The sequence below is a fragment of the Phaenicophaeus curvirostris genome, unplaced genomic scaffold (assembly GCF_032191515.1).
Source record: "Phaenicophaeus curvirostris isolate KB17595 unplaced genomic scaffold, BPBGC_Pcur_1.0 scaffold_447, whole genome shotgun sequence".
Classification (NCBI taxonomy): domain Eukaryota; kingdom Metazoa; phylum Chordata; class Aves; order Cuculiformes; family Cuculidae; genus Phaenicophaeus; species Phaenicophaeus curvirostris.
In genome coordinates this window covers 52,308-68,821 of record NW_027207030.1, presented here as the reverse complement: position 1 = coordinate 68,821, position 16,514 = coordinate 52,308, and the positions used below count along the sequence as shown (strand labels likewise).

The window sequence follows — 16,514 nt, the reverse complement described above, 5'->3', positions numbered from 1 at the left end:
CCCCTTTTCCTTCTTTTCACCCCAAATTCTCGGGGTTTTCACGCCCCGAACCCCGCGGGGAGAGGGGGGAGGAAGGGGGGGAGCCCCCCCAGGCACAGCTCGACGCTCTTTCTTTAATGAAACAAACCCGCGAGTCGCTACAGTCCTTATAAAAAAAAAAAACCACCCCAGGGCGCCCCAAATCCACCCGGGAATGAGGCAGCCGCTCCCCCAAATCCGGGGTCCCCCCCCCAGCCCAAGGACACCCCCCAAATGGGGGAGCCCCCCCCCCCAAAACTGGGGAACCCCCCATCCCAGGGACACCCCCCCCCAAAAAAACTGGGGGTCCCCCCATCCCAGGGAGCCCCCCAGCTCAAGGATTCCCCCTCCCCAAATTGGGGACCCCCCCCATCTCAGGGAACCCCACCCCCCCAAATTGGGGACACCCCCCATCCAGGGAGCCCCCCCATCTCAGGGAACACCCCCCCCCCAAATTGGGGACCCCCCCCATCTCAGGGACCACCCCCCCCAGACGAAGGACCCCCCCATTCTAGGGATCCCCCCCAAATTGGGGACCCCCCCCCAATCCCAAAGTCCCCACGTCCCCAAAATTTGAGGTCCTGGTGTCCCCGAACTGGGCGGGGTTCAGGGTCCCCCATTCCTTGTGTCCCCAAACTGGGGGGGCAGGGTCCCCGTGTCCCCAAACTGGGGTCCCCATGTCCCCAGACTGGGTGGGTTTCGGGGACCCCCATTCCCCGTGTCCCCAAACTGCGAGGTCCTGGTGTCCCCAAACTGGGGGTCCCCGTGTCCCCAAACTGGGAGGTCCCTGTGTCCACAAACTGTGTGGGGTTCAGGGACCCCATTCCCCGTGTCCCCAGACTGGCAGTCCCTGTGTCCCCAAACTGGGAGGTCCCCATGTCCCCAACCTGGGGGTCCCCATGTCCCCAAACTGTGTGGGTTTCAGGGACCCCCATTCCCCGTGTCCCCAACCTGGGAGGTCCTGGTGTCCCCAACCCGGGGCCTCCGCGTCCTCAAACTAGAGGCCCCGATGTCCCCAACCCGGGCTCCCCGTGTCCCCAACCCGGAGGTCCCCGTGTCCCCAAACTGGGAGGTCCCCATGTCCCCAACCTGGGGCCCCCATGTCCCCATATTGGGAGGTCCCCGTGTCCCCAAACTGTGTGGGGTTCAGGGACCCCCATTCCCTGTGTCCCCAACCTGGGAGGTCCTGGTGTCCCCAGACTGGGAGGTCCCCATGTCCCCATCCTGGGGGTCCTGGTGTCCCCAGCCTGGGGGTTCCCGTGTCCCCAAAACGGAGGTCCTGGTGTCCCCAACCTGGGGCCTCCGTGTCCTCAAACTAGAGGCCCTGGTGGCCCCAAACCGGGGTCCCCGTGTCCCCAAACTGGGAGGCCCCCATGTCCCCAACCTGGGGGTCCTGGTGTCCCCAACCTGGGGCCTCCGTGTCCTCAAACTAGAGGCCCCGGTGGCCCCAACCTGGGGTCCCCGTGTCCCCAACCTGGGGGTCCTTGTGTCCCCAAACTGGGAAGTCCCCATGTCCCCAACCTGGGGGTCCTGGTGTACCCAAATTGGGAGGTCCCCATGTCCCCAAACTGTGAGGTCCTGGTGTCCCCAACCCGGGGTCCCCATGTCCCAAACTGGGGATCCTGGTGTCCCCAAACTGGGAGGTCCCTGTGTCCCTAACCTGGGGGTCCTGGTGTCCCCAAATTGGAGGTCCTGGTGTCCCCAAACCGGGGTCCCCGTGTCCCCAAACTGGGAGGGTCCCCATGTCCCCATCCTGGAGGTCCTGGTGTCCCCAGCCTGGGGGTCCCCGTGTCCCCAAAATGGAGGTCCTGGTGTCCCCAACCTGGGAAGTCCCCGTGTCCCCAACCTGGGAGGTCCTGGTGTCCCCAACCCGGGGCCTCCGTGTCCTCAAACTAGAGGCCCCGATGTCCCCAACCCGGGCTCCCCGTGTCCCCAGACTGGGAGGTCCCCATGTCCCTAAACTGGGAGGTCCTGGTGTCCCCAACCTGGGGCCCCCGTGTCCTCAAACTAGAGGCCCTGGTGTCCCCAAACTGGGGTCCCCGTGTCCCCAAACTAGAGGCCTTGGTGTCCCCAACCTGGGGTCCTGGTGTCCCCAACCCGGGGCCTGCGTGTCCTCAAACTAGAGGCCCTGATGTCCCCAACCCAGGCTCCCCGTGTCCCCAGCCCAGAGGTCCCGGTGTCCCCAAACTGGGAGGCCCCCATGTCCCCACCCTGGGGGGTCCCGGTGTGCCCAGAGCGGGGGGTGTCGGGGTCCCCGGTGCCCCCGGGACGCAGGCCGGGGCCTACTCGAGGTGTGCGATGGCGACCATCATGGCGAGCCCGGCCAGCAGGGCGAGGAGGCGCAGGCCGGCCTGGCGCGGGGGCGGCGTCGCGCAGCACCTCGGGGAGCACCGAGACGGCCGCCACGTAGACGAAGCCACCGGCCGTGAAGGGCAGCACGCGGCGCGTGGCCACCGCCCCCCGCGCCCTCGGCCACCAGCGAGCAGCAGGCGCCGGCCACCGCGCCCAGCGCCGTCACCAGCTGCAGACGCATCGCCTGCGGGGGGGACACGGCCGCGCTGGGGGGGCTGGGGGAGCTGGGGGACTGGGGGGGGCTGGGGGGTGTGGGGGGGGTGGGGACACGGGGGCTAGTGGGGCTACTGGGGACACTGGGGACATGGTGGCCACTGGGGCTACTGGGGCACTGGGGACATGGTGGTCACTGGGGCTACTGGGGACACTGGGGCTACTGGGGACATGGTGGCCACTGGGGCTACTGGGACACTGGGACATGGTGGTCACTGGGGCTACTGGGGACACTGGGGCTACTGGGGACATGGTGGCCACTGGGGCTACTGGGACACTGGGACATGGTGGTCACTGGGGCTACTGGGGACACTGGGGCTACTGGGGACATGGTGGCCACTGGGGCTACTGGGGACATGGTGGTCACTGGGGCTACTGGGGCACTGGGGACATGGTGGTGACTGGGGTACTGGGGGCACTGGGGCTACTGGGGACATGGAGGTCACTGGGGGCTACTGGGGGCACTGGGGACATGGTGGTCACTGGGGCTACTGGGGACACTGGGAACATGGTGGTCATTGGGGCTACTGGGGGCACTGGGATACTGGGGACATGGTGGTGACTGGGGTACTGGGGGCACTGGGGCTACTGGGGGCACTGGGATCATGGTGGTGACTGGGGCTACTGGGGCACTGGGGACATGGTGGTCACTGGGGCCACTGGGGCCACTGGGGACATGGTGGTCACTGGGGCTACTGGGGGCACTGGGGCTACTGGGGACATGGTGGCAATTGGGGCTACTGGGGACATGGTGGTCACTGGGGCTACTGGGACACTGGGGCTACTGGGGACATGGTGGTCACTGGGGCTACTGGGACACTGGGGACACTGGGGACATGGTGGCCACTGGGGCTACTGGGGACACTGGGGACATGGTGGTCACTGGGGCTACTGGGGGCACTGGGGACATGGTGGGCACTGGGCTACTGGGGCTACTGGGATACTGGGGACATGGTGGCAACTGGGGCTACTGGGGACATGGTGGTCACTGGGGCTACTGGGACACTGGGGACATGGTGGTCACTGGGGCTATTGGGACACTGGGGCTACTGGGGACATGGTGGTCACTGGGGCTACTGGGACACTGGGGCTACTGGGGACATGGTGGCCACTCGGAACACAGTCTCCACTGGGGCTACTAGGGACATGGTGGTCACTGGGGCTACTGGGACACTGGGGACGTGGTGGTCACTGGGGCTATTGGGGGCACTGGGGCTACTGGGGACACTGGGGACATGGTGGCCACTGGGGCTATTGGGGGCACTGGGGACATGGTGGTCACTGGGGCTACTGGGACACTGGGGCTACTGGTGACATGGTGGCCACTGCGGCTACTGGGACAGTGGGGACATGGCGGTCACTGGGGCTACTGGGGGCACCGGGGACATGGTGGGCACTGGGGCTACTGGGACACTGGGAACATGGTGGTCACTGGGGCTACTGGGGCTACTGGGAACATGGTGGGCACTGGGGCTACTGGGGGCACTGGGGCTAAATGGAACATGGTGGCCACTGGGGCTACTGGGGGCACTGGGATCATGGTGGTCACTGGGCTACTGGGGGCACTGGGGCTGCTGGGAAAACAGTGGCCACTGGGGCTACTGGGACAGTGGGGACATGGTGGTCACTGGGGCTACTGGAGTCACCGGGATCACGGTGGTCACTGGGGCTACTGGGGGCACTGGAGGCACTGGGGACATGGAGCAACTGGGGCTACTGGGAACATGGTGGTCACTGGGGCTACTGGGGTCACTGGGGCTACTGGGGACACAGTGGTCACTGGGCTAATGGGGCAACAGGGACATGGTGGCCACTGGGGCCACTGGGGCTACTGGGGACTTGGTGGCCACTGGGCTACTGGGGACACTGGGAACATGGTGGTCACTGGGGCTACTGGGGGCACTGGGGCTACTGGGGACATGGTGGCCACTGGGGCTACTGGGGGCACTGGGGCTACTGGGGACATGGTGGTCACTGGGATCATGGTGGCCACTTGGGCTACTGGGGACACTGGTGGCACAAGAGGATGTGGGAGGATATGGGGGCATACTGGGGCATACTGGGGCATACTGGGAGACATGGGGGGATACTGGGAGAGAGTAGGGGACACAGGGGGACACCGGGGACACTGGGGACACTGGGAATACTGGGGTATACTGGGAACACTGGTGGCACAGGAGGATATGGGGGCATACTGGGGCATACTGGGGCATACTGGGAGACATGGGGGGATGCTGGAAGAGAGTAGGGGACACTGGGGGACACCGGGGACACTGGGGACACTGGGAACACGGGTGGCATAAGGGTATGGGTGGCTATGGGGAACACTGGGGATACTGGTGCATACTGGGGGACGTGGGGGGATACTGGGGACACTGGGGACACTGGGAATACTGGGGACACTGGTGGCACAAGGGGCTGGGGGTTGATATGGGGCATACTGGGTGACACTGGGGGATGCTGGGTGACACTGGGGAATGCTGGGGGCCACTATGGGATACAGGGGGACACTGGGGACACTGGGGACACTGGGGACACTGGGGTATACTGGGAACACTGGTGGCACTAGAGGATGTGGGGGGATATGGGGGCATACTGGGGCATACTGGGAGACGTGGGGGGATGCTGGAAGAGAGTAGGGGACACAGGGGGACACTGGGGACACTGGGGACACTGGGGACACTGGGAACCCGGGTGGCGTAAGGGTAGGGGTGGCCGCGGGGCGGTGGCTACTGGTCCCTACTGGTCCGTACTGGTGCGTACTGGTGCGTACTGGTGCGCTGACCTGTCTCTTGGTGCAGCCGGCCTGCACCAGGATGGCGAAGTCGCCGATCTCGTGGGGCAGCTCGTGCAGCAGGACGGTCACCGCGGTCACCGTCCCCAGCGCCGGCCCCGCCGCGAAGGCCGCCCCCAGCGCCAGCCCGTCCGTGAAGTTGTGCGCGGCGTCCGCCACCACGTTCAGCACCCCCGGCACCCCCAGCGCTGGGGACACGGGGACAGCGGCGTCACCCGCGGGGTCACAAGGGGTCCCCGGGGTCACCCATGAGGTCCCCGGTGTCACCCAGGGGGTCCTCACGCAGCCCCACAGTCCCCAGCGTCACCCATGGTCAACCCCAAGGTGCCCAGCATCCACCTGCAACCTCCAGCGATGGGGACACCAAGGTCCCCAAGGGTCCCCAGGGGTCCCCATTGTCACCCATAAGGTTTCTGGTGTCACCCACAAGGTCCCCAGTGTCACCCACAGGGTCCTCATGGAGCCCCAGAGTCCCCATTGTCACCCACGAAGACCCATGATCAACCCCAAGGTGTCCATTGCTGGATACACTGGGGTCACCAAGGGTCCCCAACGTCACCCAGGGGTCCCCATTGTCACCCATGAGGTTCCTAGTGTCACCCAGGGGTCCCCAGTGTCACCAATGGGGTCCTCATAGAGCCCCAGAGTCCCCATCATCATGCATGGTCAACCCCAAGGTGTCCATTGCTGGGGCCACCAAGGGTCCCCAGGGGTCCCTGGTGTCACCCAGAGGTCCCCAGTGTCACCCAGGGGTCTCCAGTGTCACCCAGGGGTTCCTAGTGTCACCCATGGGGTCCCCGGTGTCACCCAGGGGTCCCCATGGAGCTCCAGGGTCCCCATCGTCGCTCATGGTCAACCCCAAGGTGCCCATCATCCATCTGCATTCACCAGCCCTGGGGACACTGGAGTCACCAATGGTCCCCAGGGTCACCCAGGGGACCCCACTGTCACCCTTGGGACTCCTGGTGTCACCCACGGGGTCCCCAGTGTCACCCACGGGGTCCTCATGGAGCCCCAGAGTCCCCATCATCACCCATGAAGACCCATGATCAACCCCAAGGTGCCCTTCGCTGGGGACACCGGGGTCACCAAGGGTCCCCAGAGTCACCCAGGGGTCCCCAGTGTCATCCATGAGGTTCCCAGTATCACCCAGGGGTCCCCAGTGTCACCCACGGGGTCCTCATGGAGCCCCAGAGTCCCCATTGTCACCCATGGTCAACCCCAAGGTGCCCATCGCTGGGGACAACGGGGTCACCAAGGGTCCGCAGGGTCACCCACGGGTCCCCATTGTCACCCATGAGGTTCCTAGTGTCACCCAGGGGTCCCCAGTGTCACCCACGGGGTCCTCATGGAGCCCCAGAGTCCCCATTGTCACCCATGGTGACCCATGATCAACCCCAAGGTGCCCTTCGCTGGGGACACCGGGGTCACCAAGGGTCCCCAGTGTCACCTACGGCTCCCCGGTGTCACCCATGAAGTTCCCAGTGTCATCCACGGGGTCCCCAGTGTCACCCAGGGGGTCCTCACGCAGCCCCACAGTCCCCAGCGTCACCCATGGTCAACCCCAAGGTGCCCATCATCCACCTGGCACCTCCAGCGATGGGGCCACCAAGGTCCCCAGGGGTCCCCAGTGTCACCCAGGGATCTCCAGTGTCACCCATAAGGTTTCTGGTGTCACCCAGGGGTCCCCAGTGTCACCCGGGGGGTCTTCACGCAGCCCCAGAGTCCCCATCGTCACCCATGGAGACCCATGGCCAACCCCAAAGTGTCCATTGCTGGGGCCACCAAGGGTCCCCGGGGTCCCTGGTGTCACCCAGAGGTCCCCAGTGTCACCCAGGGGTCTCCAGTGTCATCCTGGAGGTTCCCAGTGTCACCCATGGAGCCCCCGGTGTCACCCAGGGGTCCTCATGGAGCCCCAGAGTCCCCATCGTCAACCATGGAGACTCATGGTCAACCCCAAGGTGCCCATTGCTGGGGACACTGGGGTCACCAAGGGTCCCCAGGGTCACCCAGGGGTCCCTGGTGTCACCCAGAAGTCTCCAGTGTCATCCATGAGGTTCCCAGCGTCACCCACGGGTCCCCGGCGTCATCCATGAGGTCCCCAGTGTCACCCATGAGGTCCCCAGTATCACCCACCGGATCCCCATGGAGCCCCAGAGTCCCCATCGTCACCCATGGAGACCCATGGTCAACCCCAAGGTGTCCATTGCTGGGGCCACCAAGGGTCCCCAGGGGTCCCTGGTGTCACCCAGAGGTCTCCAGTGTCATCCATGAGGTTCCTAGTGTCACCCATGGGGCCCCCGGTGTCACCCAGGAGTCCTCATGGAGCCCCAGAGTCCCCATCGTCACCCATGGTCAACACCAAGGTGCCCATCATCCACCTGGCACCTCCAGCGATGGGGACACCGGGGTCACCAAGGGTCCCCAGGGTCACCCAGGGGTCCCCATTATCACCCATAAGGTTCCTGGTGTCACCCAGGTGTCCCCAGTGTCACCCCCGGGGTCCCCATGGAGCCCCAAAGTCCCCATCGTCATCCACGGAGACCCATGGTCAACCCCAAGGTACCCAGTGCTGAGGACACCGGGGCCACCAAGGGTCCCTAGTGTCACCCATGGAGACCCAATGAGCCCCAGGGTCCCCAATGTCACCCCCAGGGTCCCCCCATTGTCACTCCAGGGTCCCCATTGTCACTCCAGGGTGTCCCCATTGTCATTTATGGAGACCCAATGAGCCCCGGGGTCCCCATTGTCACCCCCAGAGCATCCCCATTGTCACCTGTGGAGCCCCAATGAGCCCCAATGTCCCCATCGTCACCCCCAGCGTGTCCCTGTCCCCCCCGGTGTCCTCGTGTCCCCTCCGTGTCCCCCTACCCGGCTCCTGGGGGGTGGCGCGTCCCCTCTTGCGCTGTCCCCCCTTGTCCTCGCCCTCGCTCGAGCTGCTCCTGGCCTTGGCTCCTGGGGACACGGAGGGGACAACGGGGGGTCAGGGGCCACCTCACCCCCCCCGGTGTCCCCATCACCCCCCTGGTGTCCCCATCACACCCCTGGTGTCCCCATCACCCCCCCCAGTGTCCCCATCACCCCTCCCAGTGTCCCCATCACCCCCCCGGTGTCCCCATCACCCCTCCCAGTGTCCCCATCACCCCCTTATTGTCCCCCTCGTGTCCCCAGTGACCCTGTTAGTAACACCTCCCAGTCCCTGTCACCCCCCCCGCAATGTCCCCATCCCCTCTGTGTCCCCCCCGTGTCCCCCATATTCCATGAAGATGTCCCCCCCACTGTCCCCTCACTGTGTCCTCGTATCCCCGTGTCCCCTCACCATGTCCCCTTGGTGTGTCCCCATGTCCCCTCCCCGTGTCTGTGTCCCCTCCCTGTGTCCCCGTGCCCCCTCTCTGTGCCTGTTACCCCTCACCGTGTCCCCTCCCCGTGCCTGTGTCCCCTCACCATGTCCCCGTGTCCCCTCACTGTGTCCCCGTGTCCCCTCCCCGTGTCTGTGTCCCCTCACTGTGTCCGTGTCCTCTCCCCGTGTGTGTGTCCCCTCCCTGTGTCCGTGTCCCCTCACTGTGTCCCCTCCCCGTGTCTGTGTCCCCTCCCCGTGTCCCCGTGTCCCCTCCCTGTGGCTGTGTCCCCTCACTGTGTCCCCGTGCCCCTCACCGTGTCCCTGTGTCCCCGCGTCCTCTCCCTGTGGCTGTGTCCGTGTCCCCGTGTCCCCTCACCGTGTCCCCGTGTCCCCTCCCCGTGGCTGTGCCCATGTCCCCGTGTCCCCTCCCCGTGTCCGTGTCCCCTCACCATGTCCCCGTGTCCCCTCACTGTGTCCCTATGTCCCCGTGTCTGTGTCCCCTGTCCGTGTCCCCGTGTCCCCTCCCCGTGGCTGTGTCCGTGTCCCCTCACCGTGTCCCCGTGTCCCCTCACTGTGTCCCTATGTCCCCGTGTCTGTGTCCCCTCCCCGTGTCCCCATGTCCCCTCACTGTGTCCGTGTCCCCTCACCGTGTCCCCATGTCCCCTCCCTGTGGCTGTGTCCGTGTCCCCGTGTCCCCTCCCCGTGGCTGTGTCTGTGTCCCCGTGTCCCCGTGTCCCCGTGTCCCCTCACTGTGTCCATGTCCCATCACCATGTCCCTGTGTCCCTCCCCATGTCCGTGTCCCCTCACCGTGTCCCCGTGTCCCCTCACCATGTCCCCATGTCCCCTCCCCGTGTCCGTGTCCCCTCCCCATGTCCATGTCCCCTCCCCGTGTCCGTGTCTCCGTGTCCCCGCGTCCCCTCCCCGCGTCCCCTCCCCATGTCCGTGTCCCTGTGTCCCCGTGTCCCCTCCCCGTGGCTGTGTCCGTGTCCCCTCCTGTGTCCCCATGTCCCCTCACCGTGTCCCCATGTCCCCGTGTCCCCATGTCCCCTCACTGTGTCCCTGTGTCCCCATGTCCCCTCCCCGTGTGTGTCCCCTCCCCGTGTCCCTGCGTCCCCTCCCCGTGTCCCCGTTTCCCCTCCCCGTGTCCCCGTGTCCCCTCCCCGTGTCCCCTCCCCGTGGCCGTGTCCCCGTGTCGCCTCCCCATGTCCCCGTGTCCCCTCCCTGTGTCCATGTCCCTGTGTCTGTGTCCCCTCCCCGTGTCCCCGTGTCCCCTCACCGTGTCCCCGTGTCCCTCACCGTGGCTGTGTCCGTGTCCCCGTGTCCCCTCACCGTGTCCATGTCCCCGTGTCCCCTCACCGTGGCTGTGTCCGTGTCCCCGTGTCCCCTCCCCGTGTCCCCGTGTCCCCTCCCCGTGTCCCTGTGTCCCCTCCCTGTGTCCCCGTGTCCCCATGTCCCCTCCCCGTGTCCCCTCACCGTGTCCATGTCCCCGTGTCCCCTCACCGTGGCTGTGTCCGTGTCCCTGTGTCCCCGTGTCCCTGTGTCCCCGTGTCCCCATGTCCCCTCCCCGTGACCGTGTCCCTGTGTCTGTGTCCCCTCCCCGTGTCCGTGTCCCTGTGGCTGTGTCCCCTCCCCGTGTCCCCATGTCTGCTCCCCATGTCCATGACCCCTCCCTGTGTCTCCGTGTCCCCTCACTGTGTCCCCGTGTCCCCTCCCCGTGTCCCCTCCCCGTGTCCCCGCGTCCCCTCACCGTGTCCGTGTCCCCGTGTCCCCGTGTCCCCTCCCCGTGTCCGTGTCCCCGTGTCCCCTCACCGTGTCCGTGTCCCCGTGTCCCCTCACCGTGGCCGTGTCCCCGTGTCCCCTCCCCGTGCCCCCTCCCGTGTCCCCATGTCCCCTCCCCGTGTCCCCATGTCCCCGTGTCCCCTCCCCGTGTCCCCTCCCCATGTCCATGACCCCTCCCTGTGTCTCCGTGTCCCCTCACTGTGTCCCCGTGTCCCCTCCCCGTGTCCCCTCCCCGTGTCCCCGCGTCCCCTCACCGTGTCCGTGTCCCCGTGTCCCCGTGTCCCCTCCCCGTGTCCGTGTCCCCGTGTCCCCTCACCGTGTCCGTGTCCCCGTGTCCCCTCCCCGTGTCCGTGTCCCCGTGTCCCCTCACCGTGGCCGTGTCCCCGTGTCCCCTCCCCGTGGCCGTGGCCGTGTCCCCCCTTGAGGTGCCGCACGCCCATCTCCAGCGCCAGGAAGGTGACAATCCCGGCCAGCACCCACGTCCCCACGGCCAGCGTCCTCGCGTGCTCCTCGCCTGGGGACAGGGACACGGTGACACCGACCCCCCCACCCCGCGGTGTCCCCAGTGGGACCCCTTGTCCCCTCCCTTGGGGTCCCCCTTGGCCCTGTCCCCCCCTCCAGTGTCCCCATCGCCCCCCAGTGTCCCCAGAGGGATCCCCTGTCCCCTCCTCCCTGTCCCCCTGTCCCTTGGGGTCCCACCTCGTCCCCCCAGTGTCCTTGTCCCCCCATCCCTGTCCCCCCCCCAGTGTCCCCAATGGGATCCCCTGTCCCTTCCTCATTGTCCCCCTCTCTCTCGGGGTCCCCCTTGTGCCCTTCCGAGTGTCCCCACCCCCCCAGTGTCCCCCCATCCCTGTCCCCTGTCCCCTTCCCAGTGTCCCTGTCACCCCCCAGTGTCCCTGTCCCCATGGGGTCCCCCCGTCGTCCCCCCCAGCATCCCTGTCCCCCTGCCCAGTGTCCCCAATGGGATCCCCTGTCCCCTCCTCATTGTCCCCCCTCCCTTGGGGTCCCCCCAGTGTCCCCAAGGGCATCCCCTGTCCCCTCCTCATTGTCTCCCTCCCTTGGGGTCCCCCATGTCCCTGTCCCCCCCTCCAGTGTCCCCATCCCCCCTCAGTGTCCCCAAATGGGATCCCCTGTCCCCTCCTCATTGTCCCCATCCCCCTTGGGGTCCCCCCTGTCCCCACCATTGTCCCCAAAGGCATCCCCTGTTCCCTCCTCATCGTCCCCCCTCCCTCGGGGTCCCCCCAGTGTCCCCAACAGTGTTCCCTGTCCCCTCCTCATTATCCCCCCAGTGTCCCCAACAGCCTCCCCTGTCCCCTCCTCATTGTCCCCATCCCCCTTGGGGTCCCCCTTGTCCCCCACCCCTGTCCCCCCTGTCCCCCCCATTGTCCCCAACAGTGTCCCCTGTCCCCTCCTCATCATCCCCCCTCCCTTAGGGTCCCCCCAATGTCCCCAATGTCATCCCCTGTCCCCTCCTCATCGTCCCCCCTGTCCCCCCAATGTCACCCCCTGTCCCCTCCTCATCGTCCCCCCTCCCTTGGGGTCCCCCCATTGTCCCCAATGTCACCCCCTGTCCCCTCCTCATTGTCCCCCCTCCCTTGGGGTCCCCCCAATGTCATCCCCTGTCCCCTCCTCACTGTCCCCCCTGTCCCCCCAATGTCCCCAATGTCACCCCCTGTCCCCTCCTCATCGTCCCCCCTCCCTTAGGGTCCCCCATTGTCCCCAATGTCCCCCCCTGTCCCCTCCCCATCGTCCCCCCACCCCGTCCCCCCCCCTGTCCCCACCGTGCGAGTGCCCGTGCCCCGCTGGCTGCCGGTAGCCGCGGCCGGGCTCCTGGTGGCCACCGTCGCCGTGGGGGGCTGCGGGGAGAGCCCAGGGGGCCGGTGACCTCCCCGCCGTCCCCAGGGGAGGGGACAGGGGGGACAGGGGGGGCACAGGGGCCACCGTCACCCACCCAGGGCGTGCGGGATGAGGTGCAGGAAGGCGTCTCCCAGCAGGGCCCCCGCGGCGAAGCTGAGGAGCAGCTTGAGCAGCGCCTGGTGCCGCGGCGCGTTGGACTCCACGGGCACCAGGAACAGCAGCACGTACGGCGCCGCGCTGATCACCCCCGTGGCCACCAGCGTCTGCGGGGACAGCGGGGACGGACGTGACACCGGGGGGGGACAGCGGGGCACCGCGGGGGAGGAGGGGGGGAGAAAAAGAAGAAGAAAAGAGGAAGAAGAAGAAGAAGAAGAAGAAGAAGAAGAAGAAAAGAAGAAGAAAAGAAGAAGAAAAGAAGAAGAAGAAGAAAAAGAAGAAGAAAAAGAAGAAGAAGAAGAAGAAGAAAAGAAGAAGAAAAGAAGAAGAAAAGAAGAAGAAAAGAAGAAGAAGAAAAAGAAGAAGAAGAAGAAGAAGAAAAGAAGAAGAAAAGAAGAAGAAAAGAAGAAGAAAAGAAGAAGAAAAGAAGAAGAAAAGAAGAAGAAGAAGAAGAAGAAAAGAAGAAGAAAAGAAGAAGAAGAAAAAGAAGAAGAAAAGAAGAAGAAAAGAAGAAGAAAAGAAAGAAGAAAAGAAGAAGAAAAGAAGAAGAAAAGAAGAAGAAGAAAAAGAAGAAGAAGAAGAAGAAGAAAAGAAGAAGAAAAGAAGAAGAAAAGAAGAAGAAAAGAAGAAGAAAAGAAGAAGAAAAGAAGAAGAAAGAAGAAGAAGAAGAAAAGAAGAAGAAAAGAAGAAGAAGAAAAAGAAGAAGAAAAGAAGAAGAAAAGAAGAAGAAAAGAAGAAGAAAAGAAGAAGAAAAGAAGAAGAAAAGGAAGAAAAGAAGAAGAAGAAGAAAAAGAAGAAGAAAAGAAAAAGAAAAGAAGAAGAAAAGAAGAAGAAGAAAAAGAAGAAGAAAAGAAGAAGAAAAGGAAGAAGAAAAGAAGAAGAAGAAGAAGAAGAAGAAGAAGAAGAAAAGAAGAAGAAAAGAAGAAGAAAAGAAGAAGAAAAGAAGAAGAAAAGAAGAAGAAAGAAGAAGAAAAGAAGAAGAAGAAAAAGAAGAAGAAAAAGAAGAAGAAAAGAAGAAGAAAAGAAGAAGAAAAGAAGAAGAAAAGAAGAAGAAAAGAAGAAAAGAAGAAGAAGAAGAAAAAGAAGAAGAAAAGAAGAAGAAAAGAAGAAGAAAAGAAGAAGAAGAAAAAGAAGAAGAAAAGAAGAAGAAAAGAAGAAGAAGAAGAAGAAGAAAAGAAGAAGAAAAGAAGAAGAAAAGAAGAAGAAAAGAAGAAGAAAAGAAGAAGAAGAAAAAGGAGGAAAAGAAGGAGGAAAAGAAGGAGGAAAAGAAGGAGGAAAAGAAGGAGGAAAAGAAAAAGAAAAAGAAAAAGAAAAAGAAAAAGAAGGAAAAGAACAAGAAGGAAAAGAAGAAGGAAAAGAAGAAGGAAAAGAAGAAAAAGAAAAAGAAAAAGAAAAAGAAAAAGAAAAAGAAAAAGAAAAAGAAAAAGAAAAAGAAAAAGAAAAAGAAGGAAAAGAAGAAGGAGGAAAAGAAGAAGGAGGAAAAGAAGAAGGAGGAAAAGAAGAAGGAGGAAAAGAAGAAGGAGGAAAAGAAGAAGGAGGAAAAGAAGAAGGAGGAAAAGAAGAAGGAGGAAAAGAAGAAGGAGGAAAAGAAGAAGGAGGAAAAGAAGAAGGAGGAAAAGAAGAAGGAGGAAAAGAAGAAGAAGGAAAAGAAGAAGAAGGAAAAGAAGAAGGAAAAGAAGAAGGAAAAGAAGAAGGAAAAGAAGAAGGAAAAGAAGAAGGAAAAGGGAAAGGGAAAGGGAAAGGGAAAGAAGAGAAAAAAGAGAAAGAAGAGAAAAAGAAAGAAAAAGAACAGAAAGAAGAGGAAGAAGAGGAAAAAAGCAAAAAAAGGAAGAAAAGAAAAAAGGAAAAAAGGAAAAAAGGAAGAAAGGAAAAAAGGAAAAAAGGAAAAAAGGAAAAAAGGAAAAAAGGAAAAAAGGAAAAAAGGAAAAAAGGAAGAACAAGAGAAAGAAAAAGAGAAAGAAGAAGAACAAGGGAAAGAGAAAGAAAAAGGAAAAAAAAAGAGAAGAAGAAGAGAAAAAAGAGGAGGAAGACGAGGAGGAAGACGACGAGGAGGAAGACGACGAGGAGGAAGACGACGAGGAGGAAGACGACGAGGAGGAAGACGACGAGGAGGAAGACGACGAGGAGGAAGAAGAAGAGACATTACCACGGGGGGAAACTCACCTGCAGCCACAGAGTCACCGTGTCCGCAGAGGAGCGAGAGGGGCTGCGGCCAAGACCCTCGTGTGAGGGGCTGTGGTGGAGATCCTCGTGCGAGGGGCTGTGGCCGTGGTGGAGATCCTTGTGCGAATGGCCATGGTGGAGGTCCTCGTGCGAGTGGCCATGGTAGAGATCCTCGTGCGAGTGGCCATGGCCGTGGTAGAGATCCTCATGCGAGTGGCCATGGCCATGGTGGAGGTCCTCGTGCGAGTGACCATGGTAGAGATCCTCGTGCGAGTGACCATGGCCGTGGTAGAGATCCTCGTGCGAGTGACCATGGCCATGGTGGAGGTCCTCGTGCGAGTGGCCGTGGCCCTCGTGCGCGGCACCGGGCGCCGGCAGCAGGCAGAGCACCAGCGTGGCGGCCACGGCAGCACCGAGTCCTCGTGTCCTCGTGGCCATCGTCATCGCTCCGGGGACGGCGGCTGCGTCACCAACGGCTCCTGCCATAGAGAGGAAGGGATGAGCAACCAGAGCGGCCCCAGTGGTGCAAACCATAGAGACAAGAGACCAGAGTGGAGCCTCAGAGGTGCCATAGAGTGGGATGATGGGGGGCTAGAGTGACCATACCACAGAGTTTGAGGGGATAGAGCGGCACCAACCACACCTACCATAGAGAGGAAAGGATGAGGGTCCAGAGTGACCCCAGTGGTGCAAACCATAGAGACAAGGGACCAGAGTGGAGCCTCAGAGGTGCCACAGAGTGGGGAGACAGGGGACTAGAGCGGCACTAGGAGGCCGTATCATAGGCGTGAAGGAAAAATAGAGCGACACCAACCATAGAGAGGAAGGGATGAGGGTCCAGAGAGGCCCTGATGGCTCCTGGAGGGGGGAACCATAGAGTGGGGCCTCAGAGGTGCCATAGAGTGGAACAATGGGGGCCTAGAGTGGCCGTACCACAGAGCTCGAGGGGCTAGAGCAGCACCAAGCAGCCCTACCATAGAGATGAAGGGATGAGGGTCCAGATCAGCCCACAGGGCACCATAGAGATGGGGGCGGGGGTGGCCAGACATGCGCCTCCCCAGGCACCACAGAGAGGAAGGGAAGAGGGTCCAGAGCGCTCCCACAGGAGGAAACCATAGAGCCTGAGCCCAGAGTAGACGCCAGGGCTGCCATAGAGGGGGGAGATGGGTGTCTAGAGCGGCCCCACCATAGAGATAGAGGGGATAGAGCGGCACCAAGCAGCCCGACCACAGAGGGGAAGGGCTGAGGGTCCAGCCCAGCCTCCCCCCGGCATCATCGAGACTGAGAGAAGCAGCCAGAGCGCCCCCCACCCCCAGCACCATAGAGAGAAAGGGCTGAGAGTCTCCAGGCCCCACAGACAACGGGCCCAGGGTCCAGAGCGCCTCCCCCACCTCACGCCCGGGCACCACCGAGACGGGGCTAGACCAGCCAGATCGCCCCCCCCCACCCCAGCACCACAGAGAGGAAGGAGCGAGGGTCCAGAGCGCCCACCCCAGCGGGGCCATAGAGTAGGGGGTGGGGGGGGTAGAGCGGCCCCGTCTCGGAGCCCCGCGGGGTCTCACCGGCTCCGCTCCCGCCGCCTCCGGCCCCGACGTGGCAGCGCGCGCCCCGCAAACCTCGCGAGATCGCGGCGGGGGGGGGGCGGGGAAAGCGGAAGCGGGTGACGCCGGCGCCGCCATCTTGGAAGCGGGCAAGTTAAAGGCTGGCGGGGGGGTGGGAAGCGCGGGCGGAAGCGGGTGACGGCGCCGCCATCTTGGAATCGGGCAGATTAAGGGCAAGGCCTTAAGCGCGGGCGGAAGTGGCCGAAGGCGGCGCCGCCATCTTGGAATCGGGCGCCCCTG

The 16,514-nt window shown here is 62.6% G+C and overlaps 1 protein-coding gene across 1 annotated transcript; it reads right to left on the bottom strand.

The window, feature by feature from the left end:
* Positions 1 to 911: 911 nt before the first annotated feature.
* On the bottom strand, positions 912 to 16,271 carry SLC39A7 (solute carrier family 39 member 7). The gene is given in 10 exon segments (XM_069882983.1): positions 912 to 2,372; positions 2,374 to 2,478; positions 2,480 to 2,554; positions 5,369 to 5,565; positions 8,249 to 8,332; positions 10,868 to 11,011; positions 12,279 to 12,353; positions 12,449 to 12,617; positions 14,674 to 15,152; positions 16,236 to 16,271. Coding segments are annotated over 9 exon segments (1,365 nt in total). The 5' UTR covers positions 15,118 to 15,152; positions 16,236 to 16,271; the 3' UTR covers positions 912 to 2,300.
* Positions 16,272 to 16,514: the final 243 nt, after the last annotated feature.